At 51.2% G+C, this 17,277-nt stretch overlaps 1 protein-coding gene and 1 long non-coding RNA gene across 2 annotated transcripts; one reads left to right on the forward strand and one right to left on the reverse strand.

Moving 5' to 3' along the window:
- Window positions 1-394: 394 nt before the first annotated feature.
- RCC2 (regulator of chromosome condensation 2) lies at window positions 395-12,279 on the reverse strand. The gene is given in 17 exon segments (XM_064678870.1): window positions 395-1,720; window positions 2,762-2,839; window positions 2,966-3,038; window positions 3,131-3,236; window positions 3,307-3,487; window positions 4,416-4,582; window positions 4,801-4,915; window positions 5,201-5,289; window positions 5,377-5,508; window positions 5,626-5,769; window positions 7,477-7,570; window positions 9,351-9,460; window positions 9,463-9,534; window positions 9,537-9,561; window positions 9,564-9,658; window positions 12,033-12,107; window positions 12,219-12,279. Coding segments are annotated over 15 exon segments (1,584 nt in total). The 5' UTR covers window positions 9,657-9,658; window positions 12,033-12,107; window positions 12,219-12,279; the 3' UTR covers window positions 395-1,615.
- On the forward strand, window positions 9,202-14,877 carry LOC135425987 (uncharacterized). Its single transcript, XR_010435817.1, has 3 exons — window positions 9,202-9,675; window positions 12,043-12,133; window positions 14,725-14,877. It is a non-coding gene; the product is annotated as an uncharacterized LOC135425987 (long non-coding RNA).
- Window positions 14,878-17,277: the final 2,400 nt, after the last annotated feature.

Here is a 17,277-nt window from a genome sequence, read left to right on the forward strand (position 1 = left end):
AAATGCCAGTAATTTTAAAAATGTAAAAATAAAAACAAGGATAAAAATAGATATAATTAGAACTTAAAAATTTAAAAATTGAAATTAGTTTTTTTGAAATTAAAATTTCAAAAATTAAATTTTAAATTCTTAAAATTAAGAAATTAGGACTTAAAAAAATTAAAAATAGAAAATAAAAAATTAAAAAATTAGACTTTCAAAATGAACAATTTGAAATTTTAGAATTTAAACATGAGGGCTTAAAAAATTAATAAATCAATATTTCAAAATTATAAAACGAAGATTTTAAAACTGAAAAAAGTTGAGATTTGGAACCTAAAAACTGAGAAGGGAAGAGATGAACGAGGAGCCCGAGGGGGTGGAGGGGCCGGCGCGGGGGGGACACGAGACAGCCTTGATTGAAACATTTACTCCAAGAAATATAAAACCCCCGAGCCCATCCCGGCCCCCCGGCCTCGCTGCTCAGGACCTTCCCGGATCCTCCTGCTTCCAGAGCATTCCAGGGGCTGGAAAGCCTCGGCTGGCAGCAATGACCCCAAATGAGGCTTTTGTGGGGGTAAAAGTGGGGGTTCGGTGATTCCCCCCCCATTTTATCAGGGCTGCGGCATCCGCTGGTGCCACAACCCCCCCAGATCCTAAATATTGCTAAAAAAGCGGAATATTGGCCTTTCCTGCCCAGCTGCTCCCCCTGGCCTGGATATTTCCTTTCTAACACCCCCCAAAACAACCACCCGACCCCCAAAAATGACCAAAAAACCCCTTTGTTTTACTGCAAACTCCCTGCCTGGGTGCGAGCATGGCCCGGAGCGTCCAGCAGGGGAGTGGGAAGGACCTAAAAACCGTGGAATAATTCCAAAGAAAGCCTAAAACTTTGCAAAATTGAACTAAAATGAGACTGGAAATGACCGAAGGCAGAGCTGGGCTCTGCTCCAAAAGGCACCTCGTTTCTCCAGCACAGTGCACGGCAGGGGAGGAGGGAATTCCGGCTGGTCCCAGGCAAAATCAGGAGCAAGAAGTAAAGGAAATTCAGAATTCCAAGGAAAAAAATCCTTCAGGACTCCCCTCTTCATCCCTGAGATCTCCCTGCGACAGAGGGGAGGGGAGCCCCGGAATGATGCTGGGAATGGGGTTGGCCCTGGCGGGAGGGGTGGTGATATCCGAGTCCTGGATCCCTCCGGATGCTGGAGGGCTGTGTGTGGGATATCCCAAAAATTATAGCACCTAAAGTAGGGAAAACAGGCAAAAAAATGGGAATCCTGGGGCCAAAGGAGGCGTTGGCAGCTGCTCTTTAAGGATCCTGAAGCCCTGAAGGGATCCCGAGCCGGGATCAGATCCCCAGTTTGATCCTGAGCCCGCAGCCGGGGATAGTTGTGGCCGGGAAAATGGGAAACAATAAAAAAAAGGATGCAGAAAAATACAAATAAAATACAAATAATTAAAAACAAGACCCTACAAAACCAAGCCTGGATGTGCCAAAAGATCCTGCTACGGTCGGGAACTCAAAAAGCCGGGGGGGGAGTGGAAATAACCCCCCCCAAGGTTTTGGGAACGGGAGAACAAGGAATGAGAATGGCGGCGGGGTTGGAAAAGCGGGACTGGGGGGTCTGGGGGTCCCTCAGATGGTGCGGGGGTTGTACTCGGGGAGCTTCCGCAGCTTCTCCTTCTCCGCATCCGATTCATCCCGGGCGATGACCAGGGAGTGGGCATAGCCCATGGCCACCTGGAAAAGGGACAGGGACACTGAGACACAGCCCATGGCCACCTGGAAAAGGGACAGGGACACTGAGACACAGCCCATGGCCACCTGGAAAAGGGACAGGGACACTGAGACACAGCCCATGGCCACCTGGAAAAGGGACAGGGACACTGAGACACAGCCCAGGGACACCTGGAAAAGGGACAGGGACACTGAGACACAGCCCATGGCCACCTGGAAAAGGGACAGGGACAGTGACACAGCCCATGGTCACCTGGAAAAGGGACACAGGGCCCATGAACACCTGGAAAGGGACAAGGGACACAGAGGAATGGGGTCACTTGGAAAGGGACAGGGACACTGAGACACAGCCCATGGCCACTGGGGGAGGGACAGGGGACACTGAGGAAGGGGGCCCATGGACACCTGGAGGACCCCACACCCCCCTCCAGCACCCCACAGGTGTGAGGAGCTGGGCATGGCCTCAACCACTGTAATCATTTAAAGGTTTATTTAAAGGGGAGGGGTCTCCATGCACCTCCTGTTCAGTACCCCATGGGTGTGATGAGCTGTGCACGGCCTCAGACAGCACATTTATTTACAAGGAGGGCTCTACACACACCCCCTCCAGCATCCCATGGGTGTGCTGAGCTGTGCACGGCCTCAGCTGCCCCATTTATTGAAGGGGGGGTCCCACCACCCTGTCTCCAGCACCCCACAGGTGTCCTGAGCTGTGCACAGCCTCAGACACCACATTTGTTTACAATATTTATTTTGAGAGAGTCCTCCTCGTGCCCTCCCTTCAGACCCCCACAGGTGTGCTGAGCTGTGCATGGCCTCAGCCACCAGATCTATTGAAGACAGGGGTCCATGCACATTCTACTCAGCCTCCCATGGGTGTGATGAGCTGTGCACAGCCTCAGCTGCCCCATTCATATAAAGGGAGGGCCCCTTGTGTCCTCTGGCAGCCCATGGGTGTGATGAGCTGTGCACGGCCTCAGCTGCCCCATCCATTGGAGTGGGTCCCTGTGCCCTCCCCCAGCCCCCTGTGGGGTCCCCCCTCACCTGCTCCGTGTAGATCCCATCCAGGGTCTTCACCTCCTGCGCAGCTGTCGAGGATTTGGGCTTGTGGTCCCCGTACCCCTGCCAAGAGCATCCCATGGAAAGGGGCAGAGTCAACGTGGGCATTGGAAGCAGTCAGTCCCTCCCACTGCCTGGGGGGGTTTTGGGGTATCCCTGGGCCGGGGGTCCCCAGGAAACCCTCCTTACCAGCTCCCCAAAGGTGGGGGAGGGCCCCCAGCTGATGGTGCTCTCGTCGGCCGCCACGATGATGCTGCTCTTCCTGCAGAGGGGGCGAGGCAGGGTGAGCCCCTGAGCCCTCCTACCACCCCAAACCCCACGGAACGGGAACGTTTCATCGGAGCTCGGACTCACCCACAGGCCAGGCTGCGGATTTTCCAGCCGCAGAGGTCCTGCACGGCCTTGGGGTACATGGTGGACTCCCGGGAGGTGTTGGTGGCCCCCCAAAAGAACAAGCCACCTGCAACATTGCCCGTCAGGCTATGGCCCCCTGAGCACTCCCAACCCCCCCGAACCCCGGGAATGCCGACCTGTCTCGCTGACGGCGAAGGAGCAGGTGTATCCCGCGTAGATCTGGGCGGCTCCACGGCCCGGGAAGTCAAAGAGCTTCACCAGCCGCGGCACCATCTCGTCCTTCTGCTCCGCGTGGCCCAGGCGCCCATAACCCCCAAAGCCCCAGGAGAAAACGCGTTTCTGGGAGTCCAGGACGAGCTGGGGGTGCAAAAACATCGTCCCCCAGCGTCAGCAGCTGAGACCCGAGCAGCTCAGTGCAGGGAAAGGCACAGCAGGGGCAACAAATGGCATGGATTTATCCTCATGGAATCACAGAATCCCAGGCTGGTTTGCATTGGTAGGAAAAGCTGGAAAGTCCCTCTTGTTCCACTCCCTGCCATGGGCAGGGACACCTCCCACAACCCCAGGCTGCTCTAAGCCCTGTCCAACCTGGCCTGGGACACTTCCAGGGATGGGGCAGCCACAGCTTCTCTGGGCACCCTGGAAGTCCCAAACCCTAAAGAAATGCTGCAAATATTTATCCTTATCCACAGGTTGCAAATCTCCATCCTTAAATAGAGGCTGCAAGGATTTATCCCTAAATTCCTGCTTCAAGCCTTAGATGCAGAGTGCAAATCTTTATCCTTAAATGCAGACTGCAAGAGTTTATCCCTAAATTCCTGCTGCAAATCTTCATTCTTAAACGCAGACTGAAAGGATTCATCCCTAAATTCCTGCTTCAAGCCTTAGATGTACACTGCAAATCATCCTTAAATGCAGGCTGCAAGGATTTATCCCTAAATTCCTGCTTCAGTCCTTAAATGCACACTGCAAAGATTTATCCTTAAATTCCTGAATTCCCGCTTCAGCCCTTAAACATAGACTGCAAAATCTTCATCCTTAGATGCAGGCTGCAAGGATTCATCCCTAAATTCCTGCTGCAAATCTTCATCCTTAGATGCAGGCTGCAAGGATTCATCCCTAAATTCCTGCTGCAAATCTTCATCCTTAGATGCAGGCTGCAAGGATTTATCCCTAAATTCCTGCCGCAAATCCCCCTCCTCAGATGCCCCCTGCAAATCTTTCCCCCGCCGTAGCCGCTGTGACCCCTGGCAGTGCCCCCCAGTGCTGGGGCACAGCTCCTCACCGTGTGGTTGGCTCCACAGGCCACGTCCCGCACCACCACGTTGGGGACGGGCAGGATCTGCCCATCTTTGGTCTTCTCGATGAAGATGCCGACGCGCCGCGGCACCAGCTCGCAGTCGTACTCGATGCGCTGCGCCCGGGCAATGAACTTCCCGTCGGAATTGTGCCCTGCGGAGCAACGCCAGCCTAAAAACGGGATCTCTCCCCTTCCCACACCCCGTTATTCCCATCAGAACCCCCCCTCTCCTCACGCAAACCCTGAGTTCCAGCCCCCGCGGTTTTCATGGAGCGTTCCGGGGGCTCACACGGGAAATCAGGGTGGGAAGTTTTGCCCCTTTTCCCAATCCCCTGGAATTGGAGCGGATCACCCCAAAACAGCCCCGTACCCAGCTGCCCGTACTCAGGGCACCCAAAGGAGTAGAGGTTTCCTTTGCAATCCATGATCATGCTGAACTCAGCTCCACAGGCCAGTTTGGTGATGGGCTGCCCATTGTACATGATCTGTGGGAAAAGTGGGGGAAAGAAAGGGTTAAAAAACCACAGAAAAAAAGCAGAATGCTGAATTTCCCAGAGGAAACCCCAAAATCCTCCAATCTGGGGTTTTAAAAATTAAATTCAAGAATTCTTGCTTTTATTTTCCCACTGCAGCCGGAAACGAATCCCGTAATGTTCTTGTATCCCAAGAGGGTTTGGGCTTTGTTAGGGCATTTTTTTAATGGAAACCCCACCAAACTGCTGTTTTTTCACCCAAAGCCATGTGGGGAAGCAGGGGAGGAGAGGCCATACCTGGGTAGGGCTGGGCACGGCGTCTGTCTGGTTCCCCAACCCCAACTGCCCCATTTTATTCTCCCCGAACGCGAACACGGAGCCGCTCTCTGCAACAGAAAACCAGCAACGTTTGGGGGCAAAACCAGGCGATTTCAAGCAATTTGCCCCCAGTGTCAAGCTTTTCCCCCCAGTACCTGTGAGTGCCAGGGTGTGGTTGCGCCCACAGGCTGCCAACACGATGGATTCTCCCCCCAAAACCTCGATGAGCTTCGGGGCCTCCACGCGCTTCGTGTCCCCGTGACCCAACTGCCCTTTTTCATTGCGACCTGAGCCAAAATCACCATTTTGAGCAGCCTAAAATTGCTCTTTTTAGCAAAGGACGGAGCTTCCTGGCATCCCAAGGGTTTCTTGGGATGTATCTGGGTTTTTTTCCTGCCACTCACCCCAGCTCCAGAGCTTGCCCTCGGAGGTGATGAGCAGGCTGTGGGCGGCGCAGGGCCCGGACACGACGCTCCGCACCTGAATTCCTGAGAGACACCCGTACCTGTGTGGCCCCCACAAGTTCTGGCCCAGGTTCCTGTAGGCAACTGGGGGCCAAAAATTAATTAGAAGAGGGGGTTAATTAATGAGGACACTAAGCAAATGGAAAGGCATCGAAATAGGCAGAGAAATTGGGTGTGAAGGCGTTAAGAACGAGCGGTGTGTTCCTTCCGCTCTGCAGGAGGGTCAGTGCACACCAAGGCCTGCCCCCAAATTCAGATGTGCAACTGTGACTGCTCCCCTCAACAATTAACTAATCAATCAACTAACTAGTCAAATCAATTAATTAATACCACATAAAAATAGGGAGAAAAAATTGGTTATAAGTGCATCAAAAATTAGCAGTGTGTTCACTTTGCTCTGCAGGAGATTCAGTACACGCCAAATTCTGACCCAAATTAAGATGTGCAGTTGTGACTCCTCTCCTTAATTAAGTAATGAATTAATTGATTAATTCCACATAGAAATAAGAGGAAAAATGGAATACAGATGCATTAAAAATTTAGCACATGCATTCATTTCACTTCGCTTCGTGGGAGATCAGTTGCACCCCAAATTCTGCCCCACACTAAGATCTACAACTGTGACTTCTCCCTTCAATTAGTTAATCAATCAATTAATTACTTAATACCCCTAAAATTAAGAAAATCAGTTATAGTATTAATTAATTAATTAATTAATTAATTAAAAATTAGTCACAAATACATAAAAAATTGAGCAGCACATTCACTTTGCTTTGCAGGAGATTTAGTGCACCCCAAGTTCTGGCCCAGATTAAGAGGTGCAACTTTCACTCCTTCCCCCCAGTTAATGAATGGTTTTTAAAAACAAACAAATTAATTATTAAAATCAATTCAATATAAACATATAAAAAGAGGCAGAAAAACTAAATCTAAGTGCAAAAATAAGCAGCATCTTAATCCAGTGCACCCCAAATTGTGGCCCAGATTAAACTGTGCAGCTGTGATTCCTCCCCCACTTAATTAATAAAATTAATTAAAGATTAATGTGTAAAAATTAAGCAAATTAACAAAACATAAATACATCAAAAATAAGCAGTGCAGTAATTTTTGCTTTGCAGGAGTTCCAGCACACCCAAAGTTCCAACCCAGATTGTGCTACACAACTGCAAATGAACCCCCTCCAAAATGATTCATTAATTAAAACTTTAATTAAATATTTATGCATAAAGAAGAGCAGAAAAATTAATTAAAATATAAATACATTTAAAAAAGCAGGTGTATATTTTGCTTTGGAGTATATGGGGCACCACCCCAAGTTCTGGCCCAGTTTATGCTCTGCAACTATAATAAAGAACCCTCCTAAAATATTAATTAATAAAAATATTAATTACATGTAAAAGCATTAAAAATAAGCAGGGAAAATTAATTAAAGGCAGAACAAATAAGCCATGCCTTTATTCTGCTTTGCAGAACTGGGGCATCCTGCACCCCCAGTTCCACCCCAGATTAGTGTATACAAGCATAAAAGAAATCCCACCAAAAAGGGTCATTAATTAAAATATTAATTAAATATTAGTGCATAAAAATAAGTAGAAAAACCAATTAATATATAAAATCATCCAAACTAATCCAGGTATTTGTTTTGCTTTGCAGGAGACCCAGCACACCCCAAACTCCAGATTATGATTCACAACTGTTTTAACCCCCCAAATATTAATTCATCAGAAATGAACTATAAATGAATACCAATTAAGCAAAGCACTGTTAATTAGGCAGTTGTGAGCCCCTCACCCTGCTGCTTAGGCACTTCTTTGCGGCCGATCAAGTCCCAGTTGGTGGCCCCGAAAATGAGGAGCTGCCCCCGGCTCTTGGAGCCCTCGAGCTTCTGTGGGGACAGGGGACACTGGAGACAGGGGAATGTAGGGAATGTGGGGACAGGGGAGAACGTCAGGGACAGGGGGACACTGGGGACAGGGGGATGTAGGGAATGTGGGGACAGGGGAGAACGTCAGGGACAGGGGGACACACTGGAGACAGGGGGATGTAGGGAATGTGGGGACAGGGGAGAACGTCAGGGACAGGGGGACACTGGGGACAGGGGAATGTAGGGAATGTGGGGACAGGGGAGAACGTCAGGGACAGGGGGACACACTGGAGACAGGGGGATGTAGGGAATGTGGGGACAGGGGACAACGTCAGGGACAGGGGGACACTGGGGACAGGGGAATGTAGGGAATGTGGGGACAGGGGACAACGTCAGGGACACTGGGGGCACTGGGGACAGGGGGACATGGGCACACTGGGGACAGGGGGATATAGGGAGTGTGGGGACAGGGGACAACGTCAGGGACAGTGGGGGCACTGGGGACAGGGGGATGTAGGGAATGTGGGAACACCAAGGATGGGGAGAATGTGGGGGACATGGACAGCAGAGATGGGGGGGACATGGGAGGACGTGGAGGACACTAGGGACATCGGGGATGTGGGGGACATGGGACATTGGGGGACAGCAGGAATGTGGAGGACATGGGAGGGCACGGGAACAGCGTGAATGTGGGGGCATGGGACATCAGGAGGCATTGGGGATGTGAGGACACCGGGAATAGGGAGGATGTGGGGGACATGAGGGACAGCAGGGACGTGGGGACATCAGGGACATGGGGTACACAGGACATTGAGGATGGGGGGGGACATGGGAACATTGGGGATGTGGGGGACATAAGGGACATTGGGGGACACGGGGGACAGAGGGGATGTAGGGGACATGGGAGGACATGGAAGACATTTGGGATGTGGGGGGATATGGGGGACATCAGGGATGTAGAGGACATGGGGGACAGTAGGGATGTGGAGGACATGGGGGACATGGGGCATCCAGGGGACATTGGGGCTGTGGGGGACACAGGACATCTGGGACTGGGACATGGAGCACACAGAGGATGTGGGGGACATGGGATGTCTGGGACATGGGGGTGTGGGTGACATCAGGGATGTGGGAGACCTGGGGGGCATGGAGGACACGGGGGCAGCAGGGACGGGGTGGAACGAGGGGGGCTTTAAGGGGTGCAGGGAGGGCACAGGAGGTGTCTGGGGGAGGCACAAGGGGGGGCAATAGGGGTGTAGGGGGGGATGGAGGGGGGTGTAGGGGGCTGTATAGGGGGTGCAAGGGGGTGTAAGGAGGGTGCAGAGGGGTGTTAAGGGGATGCAGGGGAGTGTTAAGGGGATGCAGAGTGATGCAGGGGTGTGTGAAGGGGGTGCAGGGGGGTGTAAAGGGCGTGCAGGGGGTGCACTAAGGACGCAGGGAGGACAGACAAAAGGGGGGTGCAACAGGGCACAGGGGGATGCAGGTGGAGGCACAAAGAGGGGGTGCAACAGGGGTACTGGGGGGCTGCAGGGCAAGTAAAGGGGGTGCAGGGGGTGCAGTAAGGGCACAGGGGAGTTCCAGGGGAGTGCAAAGGGAGTGCAGGAAGGGCACAGGGCAGTCACAAGGGGTGCAAAGGGCATGCAGGGGGTGCAATAGGGAGTTACGGGGGGAGGCACAAAGAGGGGTTGCTGTAGGGCACAGGGGGATGCAGGTGGAGGCACAGATTGGGGGTGCGACAGGGGTGTAACGGGGGTACAAAGGGACCGCGGGGGTGCCCCCCTCCCTCCCCGCCCCGGCTCACGATGCGCTCCTTGCTGTGCTCGGGCTCGCAGATCACCACGCTCTGCCCGCGGGCCCCTCCGCCCGCGCCGGGCCCCGCCGCGGCCCCGCCGGGCCTGCCGGGCCTGCGGGCCCGGGGCTGCCGTCCCGCGGCCGCCGCTCCCGGGGCGCCTCGTCCTCGCTGCTGCCGCCGCTGCTGCCGCCGCGCCGGGCCGGGGCCGCCGCCGGGCCCCGCCGCCGCCTCCCCGGGCCGCCGCCGCCCGCCCGGGCCCGGCCCCGCGCCGGGAGCCGCGTCCCACGGCGGCCCCGCCGCCTTCCTGCGGGGCATCGCTGGGGGGGACACAGCGGTACGGCACAGGGACATGGGGGGACATGGGGACAGGGGGGACAGGGGGGACACAGCGGTACGGCACGGGGACATGGGGACACCGGGACACGGGGGGACGGGGGGACGCGGGCTGGGGGGCACACAGCGGTACGGATCGGGACACCGGGACACGGGGACACGAGGTGAGGGCACACAGCCATGTGACACCCACCGGGACACCGGACGTGGGGGGGCACGGGGACACGGGGGGACACGGGGGTTGTGAGGGGCATGGGGGGGACACGGGATGGGGGATAGAGGAGAGGGGGGGACACGGGGGAGAGGGGGGACCCACAGCCGGGGGCACATGGGGGCATACGGAAGGGGGGGGGGGATGCCCAGACGGGGGGACACGAGAGGCGGGAGAGGGGACCCCCAGGAGGGACGCGGGGACAGGGCCGGGGGGACAAGGGGAGGGATGGGGCGACAAGGGGAGTGGGGAGAGGGGTGACACTGGGGGGGACACGGGTTGGGGGGGACAGGGGGCACCCACAGTGGGGGGGATACGGGAGGGATCCGGGTGGAGGGGGGGGATCCCCAGTCGAGGGGGACAGAGGGGAGGGACAGAGGGACAAGGGAAAGGGGGGGGAGCGGAGGGACCCAGGGGAGGTCACGGGAGGGACACGGGGGGAAACAGGGAGAGGGACCCCCCAAGGAGGGGGGGATCGAGGAGGGAGAGGGGGGGACACGGGGAAATGGGACCGCCGGGCTGGGTCACGAGGGGAACACGGGGGGAGAGAGAGCGGAGAGACCCCCGGGGGCGGGACAGGGGGGGACACGGGGAGGGGGGAGAGGCGGGGAGGGCGGGGGGGGACACAGGAGAGGAGAGGGGGGACCCCCGGAGAGGGAACACGGTGGGGGAAAAGGGGGGGACAGGGAGGAGGGGGAAGAGGGGGAGATGTGGGACGGGGAGAGATGGGGGGGACACGGGATGGGGGAAAGGGAGACCCCCCCTCCGGGCCCAGCTGTGCTGGGAAGGGGGGGATGTTTGGAAAGGGGGGAAAGGAGGGGGTTGGAAATGAGGGGTGCAAGGGGGGACTGCAAATGCAGGGTGTGAAGGGGGGTCCAAAGGGGAGTTGGAAAAGAGGCTTGGAAAGGGGGGGGGTCTGGAAAGGGGGGATTGGAAAGCAGGGGGTGCAAAGGGAGTATTGGAAGGGGGGATAGAAAGGAGGAGTGGAAATGAGGGGTGAAAGGGGGGGGCTGGAAAAAGGGGGCTTGGAAAGGGGGGGTGGAAATGGAGGCTGGAAAGGGGGGTGCAAATAGAGGGGTTGGAAAGGGGGATATTGGAAAGAGGGGGGGCAAGGGAGGGGTGGGTGCAAGGGGGAGATGGAAAAGGGGCTTGGAAAGGGGGGGCCAGGAAAGGGGGATGCAAGGAGAGGTTGGAAAGAGGGGGGTGCAAAGGGGGTGTTGAAAAGGGGGATATTGGAAAGGGGGGGGCTTCAAAAGAGGGACTGAAATGGGGAGGTGGAAACGGGGGTGCTGGGGGGGTCCGAAGGGGGGTATTGGAAAGGGGGGGTTTCAAAGGGGGTGTGTGGAATGGGGGGTTGCAGAGGGACGATTTGGGAAGGGGAGGTGGCGGGGGGGTACCAAAGTGGAGGGTACAAAGAGGAGGGGGGTGAGGGGGAGCCGAGGGGGTGGGGAGCGGGGAGACTTTGCAATGGAGGGGGCAAAGGGGGTGTGAGAGGGGGTGCAAAGGAGGGGGCTCGGGGGTCCCGAGGGGGGTCGAAGGGGGGGTGCAAAGGAGGGGGTTCGGGGGTTCGGGGGTCCCGAGGGGGGTCGAAGGGGGGGTGCAAAGGAGGGGGTTCGGGGGTTCGGGGGGTCCCGAGGGGGGTCGAAGGGGGGGGTGCAAAGGAGGGGGCTCGGGGGTCCCGAGGGGGGTCCCGAAGGGGATCCGCGGCACGAAATGGGCCCGGAGACAAAGCGCCCCCCCAAAGGGAAGGGGGGGAGCGGGACACGGGGGGTGGGCGGGTTTGGGCCCCCCCTCTCCTCCTCCCCCCAAACTCCCCCCAGCTCCTCTCGGGGCTCCCCCGCCCCCTCCATTCGCTATTTGGAGGGTGGGGGGGTGGGTTTATCTTTATAGCGTCGCGATGAAATTTGGGGGAAGGGGGCACAACCCCCCCTTTGGGTCTCCCCCCCCTCCATCCCTCTGCCTCCTCACCCCCCCCAGCCCTGAGCCTTTTAATCCCCGTTTCCCTGGAACAATGGGATCTCTGTCTCCCCCATCGCACCACGTGGATCCGCCTTTTTTTTTTTTTTTAAATCTTTTTAAGCCCACCCCCATCCCTTTCCCCCCCTCCTCCTCCCCCCGAGCCCCCTTTTGACCCCCCCATTCCAAACCTGATTTTAGGGCGAAAGGTGCAGCATAAAGAAAGCAACAACTCGGGGCCTTTGCACTATTTTTGGTGGTGGTTCCTGTTGCAGGAAAAAAAAAAAAAAAGGTAATTTTTTTGTCTCGTTTTTTTTTCATCTCTCGCTTTTTTTTTTTTTCCCCTCTTCCCCTTTTCCTCCTGAAATCCCACCCACCAGATCCACTTAAAATGTAAATATGAGCCTCCCGAACAAATGGGACAATACAAAACAGAAACACATGGATGGGCAGGAAAAGGGGAAAAAAAAAAAGAGGAAAAAAAAATTATACATCCTGTGTTGGAGAGGAAGAGGCTGCGAAGTCCAGCTCCATCTTTAGGGCTGGAAGACTCCGGGAGAGCCAAGAATTCCTGGAAGGGATTCCCCTCCTGCGTCCCTTGGTGCTGAGGCGGAATTTTTGGGATGGGAGATGAATGAACTGTGGAATTTGGGGAATTTTGGAAAAGGGAAATGCACTCGCTGGCCTTGTTGGAAAGAGGGGTTGGATTTTTTTTGGTGGAGGAAAAATAAGTGTATCGTGGTTATTGGAAAGGAGGTTTTCCCCAGGAAATCAATGCCCGTAGTGCAAGGATTTTTTCCCCCTAAATTGCACATGTTACAAGGGCTTTTTCCCCCAATTAAACGCACCTATGAAAAAGGGATTCCCCCCAAAAATAAATGCAGATATTGATTTCCTCCCTCAAATAAATTATCTTACTACCTCTACTGCAAAATGGATTTCCCCCAAAATAAATGCCTGGATTGCAAAGGATTTTTTTCCCTTAAAAATGTAAATGTACATATTACAAAGGGGCTTTTTCCCCCCCAAAAATTAAATGCACATATTAAAAAAGGGATTTCCCCCCCAAAAAATTAAATATATATATTAATATATATTATATATTATAATATAATATTATAAATATCCCCCCCAAATTAAATGTAAATATCATGAAGGGGTTTTCTCCCCCAAAATTAAATACACAGATGACAAACAAATTAAAAACATATTAAAAAAGGGATTTCCCCCCCCCAAAATAAATGCCTGCATTGGTAATCCCCCTCTAAATAAATTAATTTATTGCCTTGGTTGTAAAGTGGATTTCCTCCCCCCAAAATTAAACTCATGTATTGCAAAATATGTTTTTCCCCCAAAAAATAAATTCACGTGTTACAAAGGGGTTTTTTCTGTCCCAAAAAATTGATGTACGTGTTACAAAGGGGTTTTTTTCACCCCTCAAAAAATTAATTCGCATATTGCCAAGGATTTTTTTCCCCCCCAAATTAAATTCACATATTACAAAGTGGGTTCCACACCCCCCAAAAAATGCACTTATTGCCTTTTCTGTAAAGTGGATTCCCCCCCCCAAATTAAATGCACATATTACAAAATGGGTTTTCCCTCAGAAAATAAATTCACATGTTACAAGAGATTTTTTTGCCCCCCACCAGATTAAATTCACATTTTAAAAAAGGGATTTTTCCCCCAAGAACATTAAATGCACACATTAAAAAAGGGATTTTTTCCCCCAAAAAATCAAATGCACATATTAAAAAAGGGATTCCCCCCCCCAAAAAAAAATTAAATGCACATAATAAAACAGGGATTTCCCCCCCCCCCCCAAAAAATTAAACGCAGGTACTAAAAAAGGGATTTTCCCCCAAAATAAATGCACATATTGTTGTTCCCCCCCAATAAATTAACTTATTGCCTTTGTTGCAAAGTGGATTTCCCCCCCCAAAAAAATTAAATGCACATATTGCAAAGGGGTTTTTTTTCCCCAAAAAAATATACAGAGCTCAAGGGGATTTTTTGCCTCCCCCCAATAAATAAATAAATAAATAAATAAATAAATCGATTATTATTATTATTATGCACAGATTTTCTTTATTGCAAAATCTTCTCCCCCAAGAAATAAATGCATTTATTGCCTTTATTGCCATATCCCCCCAAATAAATTAATTTATTACCTTCATTGCAAAGTGGATTTTCCCCCCAAAAAATAAATGCTCACATTACAAAGGTTTTTTTTTCCCCAAGAAATAAATGGACATGTTGCAAAATGGTTTCTCCCCCCCAGAATAACCCCACATTAATTCCTTTATATCAATAAATACATGGAATTAAATACACATATTTTAAAAGAGTTTTTTTTCCCAAAGAATGAATACAAATGTGGCACTTATTGCAATCCCCCCCCCCAAAAAAATATAAATTCACCTATTGCAAAGGTTGTTTTCTTTTCCCCCCAAAATAAATGCAGATATTACCTTAATTGAATTTTTTTTACCTAAAAAAATAAATACCTTTATTGCAAAGTTCCCTCCCCCCCAAAAAAAATCAATGTACATATTCCAAAGTGGTTTTCCCCCCTCAAAAAATACATTTATTGCAAAGGGGCTTTTCCCCTCTAAAAAAAAAAATAAATGTACCTATTGCAGAGTATATTTTTTCCCAAGAAATGAATCCATTTGTTGCCTGTATTCCAAAGGTTTTTCCCAGATTAAGTGACCAGATTGCCAGGTTTTGACCCCCAAAAGAAAGCACTTATTGCAAAGTGTGTTTTTCCCCAAGAAATAAATGTTCATATTGCAAAGGGTTCGTTTGGGTTCTTTTCCCCCCCAAAAATAAATCCAATATTGCAATTTTTTCCTCCCTCCCTCCCCCTTTTTTTTTTACCAGGAGAAAAGTCCCTTTATTACATCGAGGGATTTTGCAGGAGGGGAACATGTGGTGCCTTTGGAATTTGTGATGAATTGGGAATATTTGACCAATTTGCAATATTTGATTGATTTAAAAAATGTAATTTATTGAAAATATTTGATTAATCCTCAATTTTGGGTGGTGTTTTCCTCTCTGATTCCATGGCAATATCCCATGGATTTCTGACACAATCCCAAGTGCTGATGCAATTTTGGGACCTGGGCCCATGGGATTCTGGGGCAAACCCACCCCAAAATCCCCCCAGAACAGGGGCAAACCCTTGGAATTCAGGGAAACAACCTCCTGGGTGGGATAAAATCATCCCAAATTCCTGTGTTACTCACGGAATTATCCCCGGAGCATCTCGGCACAGCATCACTTGCAGGGGCGGGGGGAGAGTCGGGTCGTTCAGGGATTTTCCATGATCTCCGGAGGGGTGGGATGGAATGAAAGCCCTGCCGGGGCTAGGACCCGGCTGCTGATCCCTAAAAATGGCCTTTTTTCCCCAAAAGGCCGACTGGGTTTGTGGGGTGGGTGGGAACACTCCAGGCAGGTTGGGTCAGGCCTGGGCTCAGACTGGTTTGTCCTGGGCTTGGGAAAAACTGGTTTGACCTGTTATTTCCCAGGGGAGTCTGGAATGGGGAGAGTCTCACCTCGGATAACCTGGGCCTGGCTCAGCTCTCCCAGTCCCAGATCCACGGGGGGGACCCCTGGGTGGGATATTTGGGGTATCCCTGGAATGAAGATGTTTGGGGTATTTGGGATATCCCTGGGGATATTTGGGGTATCCCTGGGGGGGATATTTGGGGTATCCCTAGGTGAGATATTTGGGGTATCCCTGGGTGGGATATTTGGGGTATCCCTGGGAATGAAGATGTTTGGGGTATTTGGGATATCCCTGGGGATATTTGGGGTATCCCTGGGTGGGATATTTGGGGTATCCCTGGGAATGAAGATGTTTGGGGTATTTGGATATCCCTGGGGATATTTGGGGTATTCCTGGGTGGGATATTTGGGATGTGGCCATAGCAATTGGAAAAGGGGGTTTGCAGCAAGAGCCTCTGGAAAAATCCAAGTATCCTGGGATAGGGTGGCTTTGGGAACGGCGTGGGAATGGCTGCCAGGGGAATTTGCGTCCTCAGTGCAGCAGGAGCAGGGATCCACCTGGATCATGTAGAAAGGGATGGATGCAATCCAAGCAGGGAGCAGGGATCCACATGGATCATGTGGAGAGGGATGGATGCAATCCAAGCAGGGAGCAGAGATCCATGTGGAAAACATGGAAAGGGATGGATGCAATCCATTCAAGTCCCTTTCCATGCTCCTTCTGCAGCCAGGTGGCACCTCCAGAGTTTTTTATGGAATTGCTGATTGCTCCAGGAGGTGATTTGTCCACACACATTGAACTTTCCCAAGGATTTCGTGCAGGGAAGAGGGGGATTTAGGCTCTGGCTCAGTGGGATGATGCAGCCAGGTGGGTTTTTCCGGGAATTGACCGTCTGGGAGATGTGGAAGGAGCAAGAGAGGAGCTGGGAGCTGGATCCATGTGCAGTCCAAGCTCCAGGGGCAGGTTTGGGCACCCTGAGGGAATTTTGGGTGGAAAAGCAGGGAGCAAAGCCAGCCCAGCTGCTCCCCCGAGTCCTTCCATGCGCTCCCAGGGCTCCGGCAGCTCCATCCCGGGCTCGGGAAGTCACGGAGGGCGGAGTTTGGGGGGTCCATGCAAAGTATTCCCCAAAAACCCCCTTTGGAGAAGCTGGGAGACCTCTGGAGGAGCTGGGCCAGAGCTTTCCTGGGAAGACGCCCAGCCCTGGGTGGGCTCCAGCCCCACCCACAATTCCGTGGGTCTTTATAAAAATACAGAGATAGAGAATTCAAAAATACCCCCAGAAAACCCTCTGGAAAAGTTGGGAGATCTCCGGGAGAAGTTGTCCCAAAGTTTTCCCGGGAAGGTGCCAGCAGGGGGCATCCCTGGGCTGGATCATTCCCTAATTCCATGGATCCCTGTCAATACATATGGCTATGGAGTAGACACATTAATGCAGAATTGGTGTATTTAAATGAATGAATTTAAATAGAAGCATCAATTATTTTTATTTATTTGTATTGATCTGTTTATTTGCATTAATCTGTATTAATCAATAGAATTATTTATTTTCTTTATGTGTTATATATGCTAAAGTATAGTATATTTAATAATATAAAATAGAGATATATTAAAATTTCAATATATATAACTCTACGTGTGTTAAAATATATTAATATACATAATACATATTTATATCTAAAATATAATTATATTTATATATAATTAATATATATAACTATACACATGTTAAAATATATTAAAAATAAAATAAATGAAAATATTACTATATGAACACATATACAATTTATAGAAAATATATATAAGCATTTATAAATATATAGTTATAAATATGAATATATGAATATATAAACATATGTAGCATATATAAAATACATAAAAATACATTTAAATGTATAAAAATAAATATATATAAATATATGTGTATA

The sequence above is a fragment of the Pseudopipra pipra genome, chromosome 22, assembly GCF_036250125.1.
Source record: "Pseudopipra pipra isolate bDixPip1 chromosome 22, bDixPip1.hap1, whole genome shotgun sequence".
NCBI classification, from domain to species: domain Eukaryota; kingdom Metazoa; phylum Chordata; class Aves; order Passeriformes; family Pipridae; genus Pseudopipra; species Pseudopipra pipra.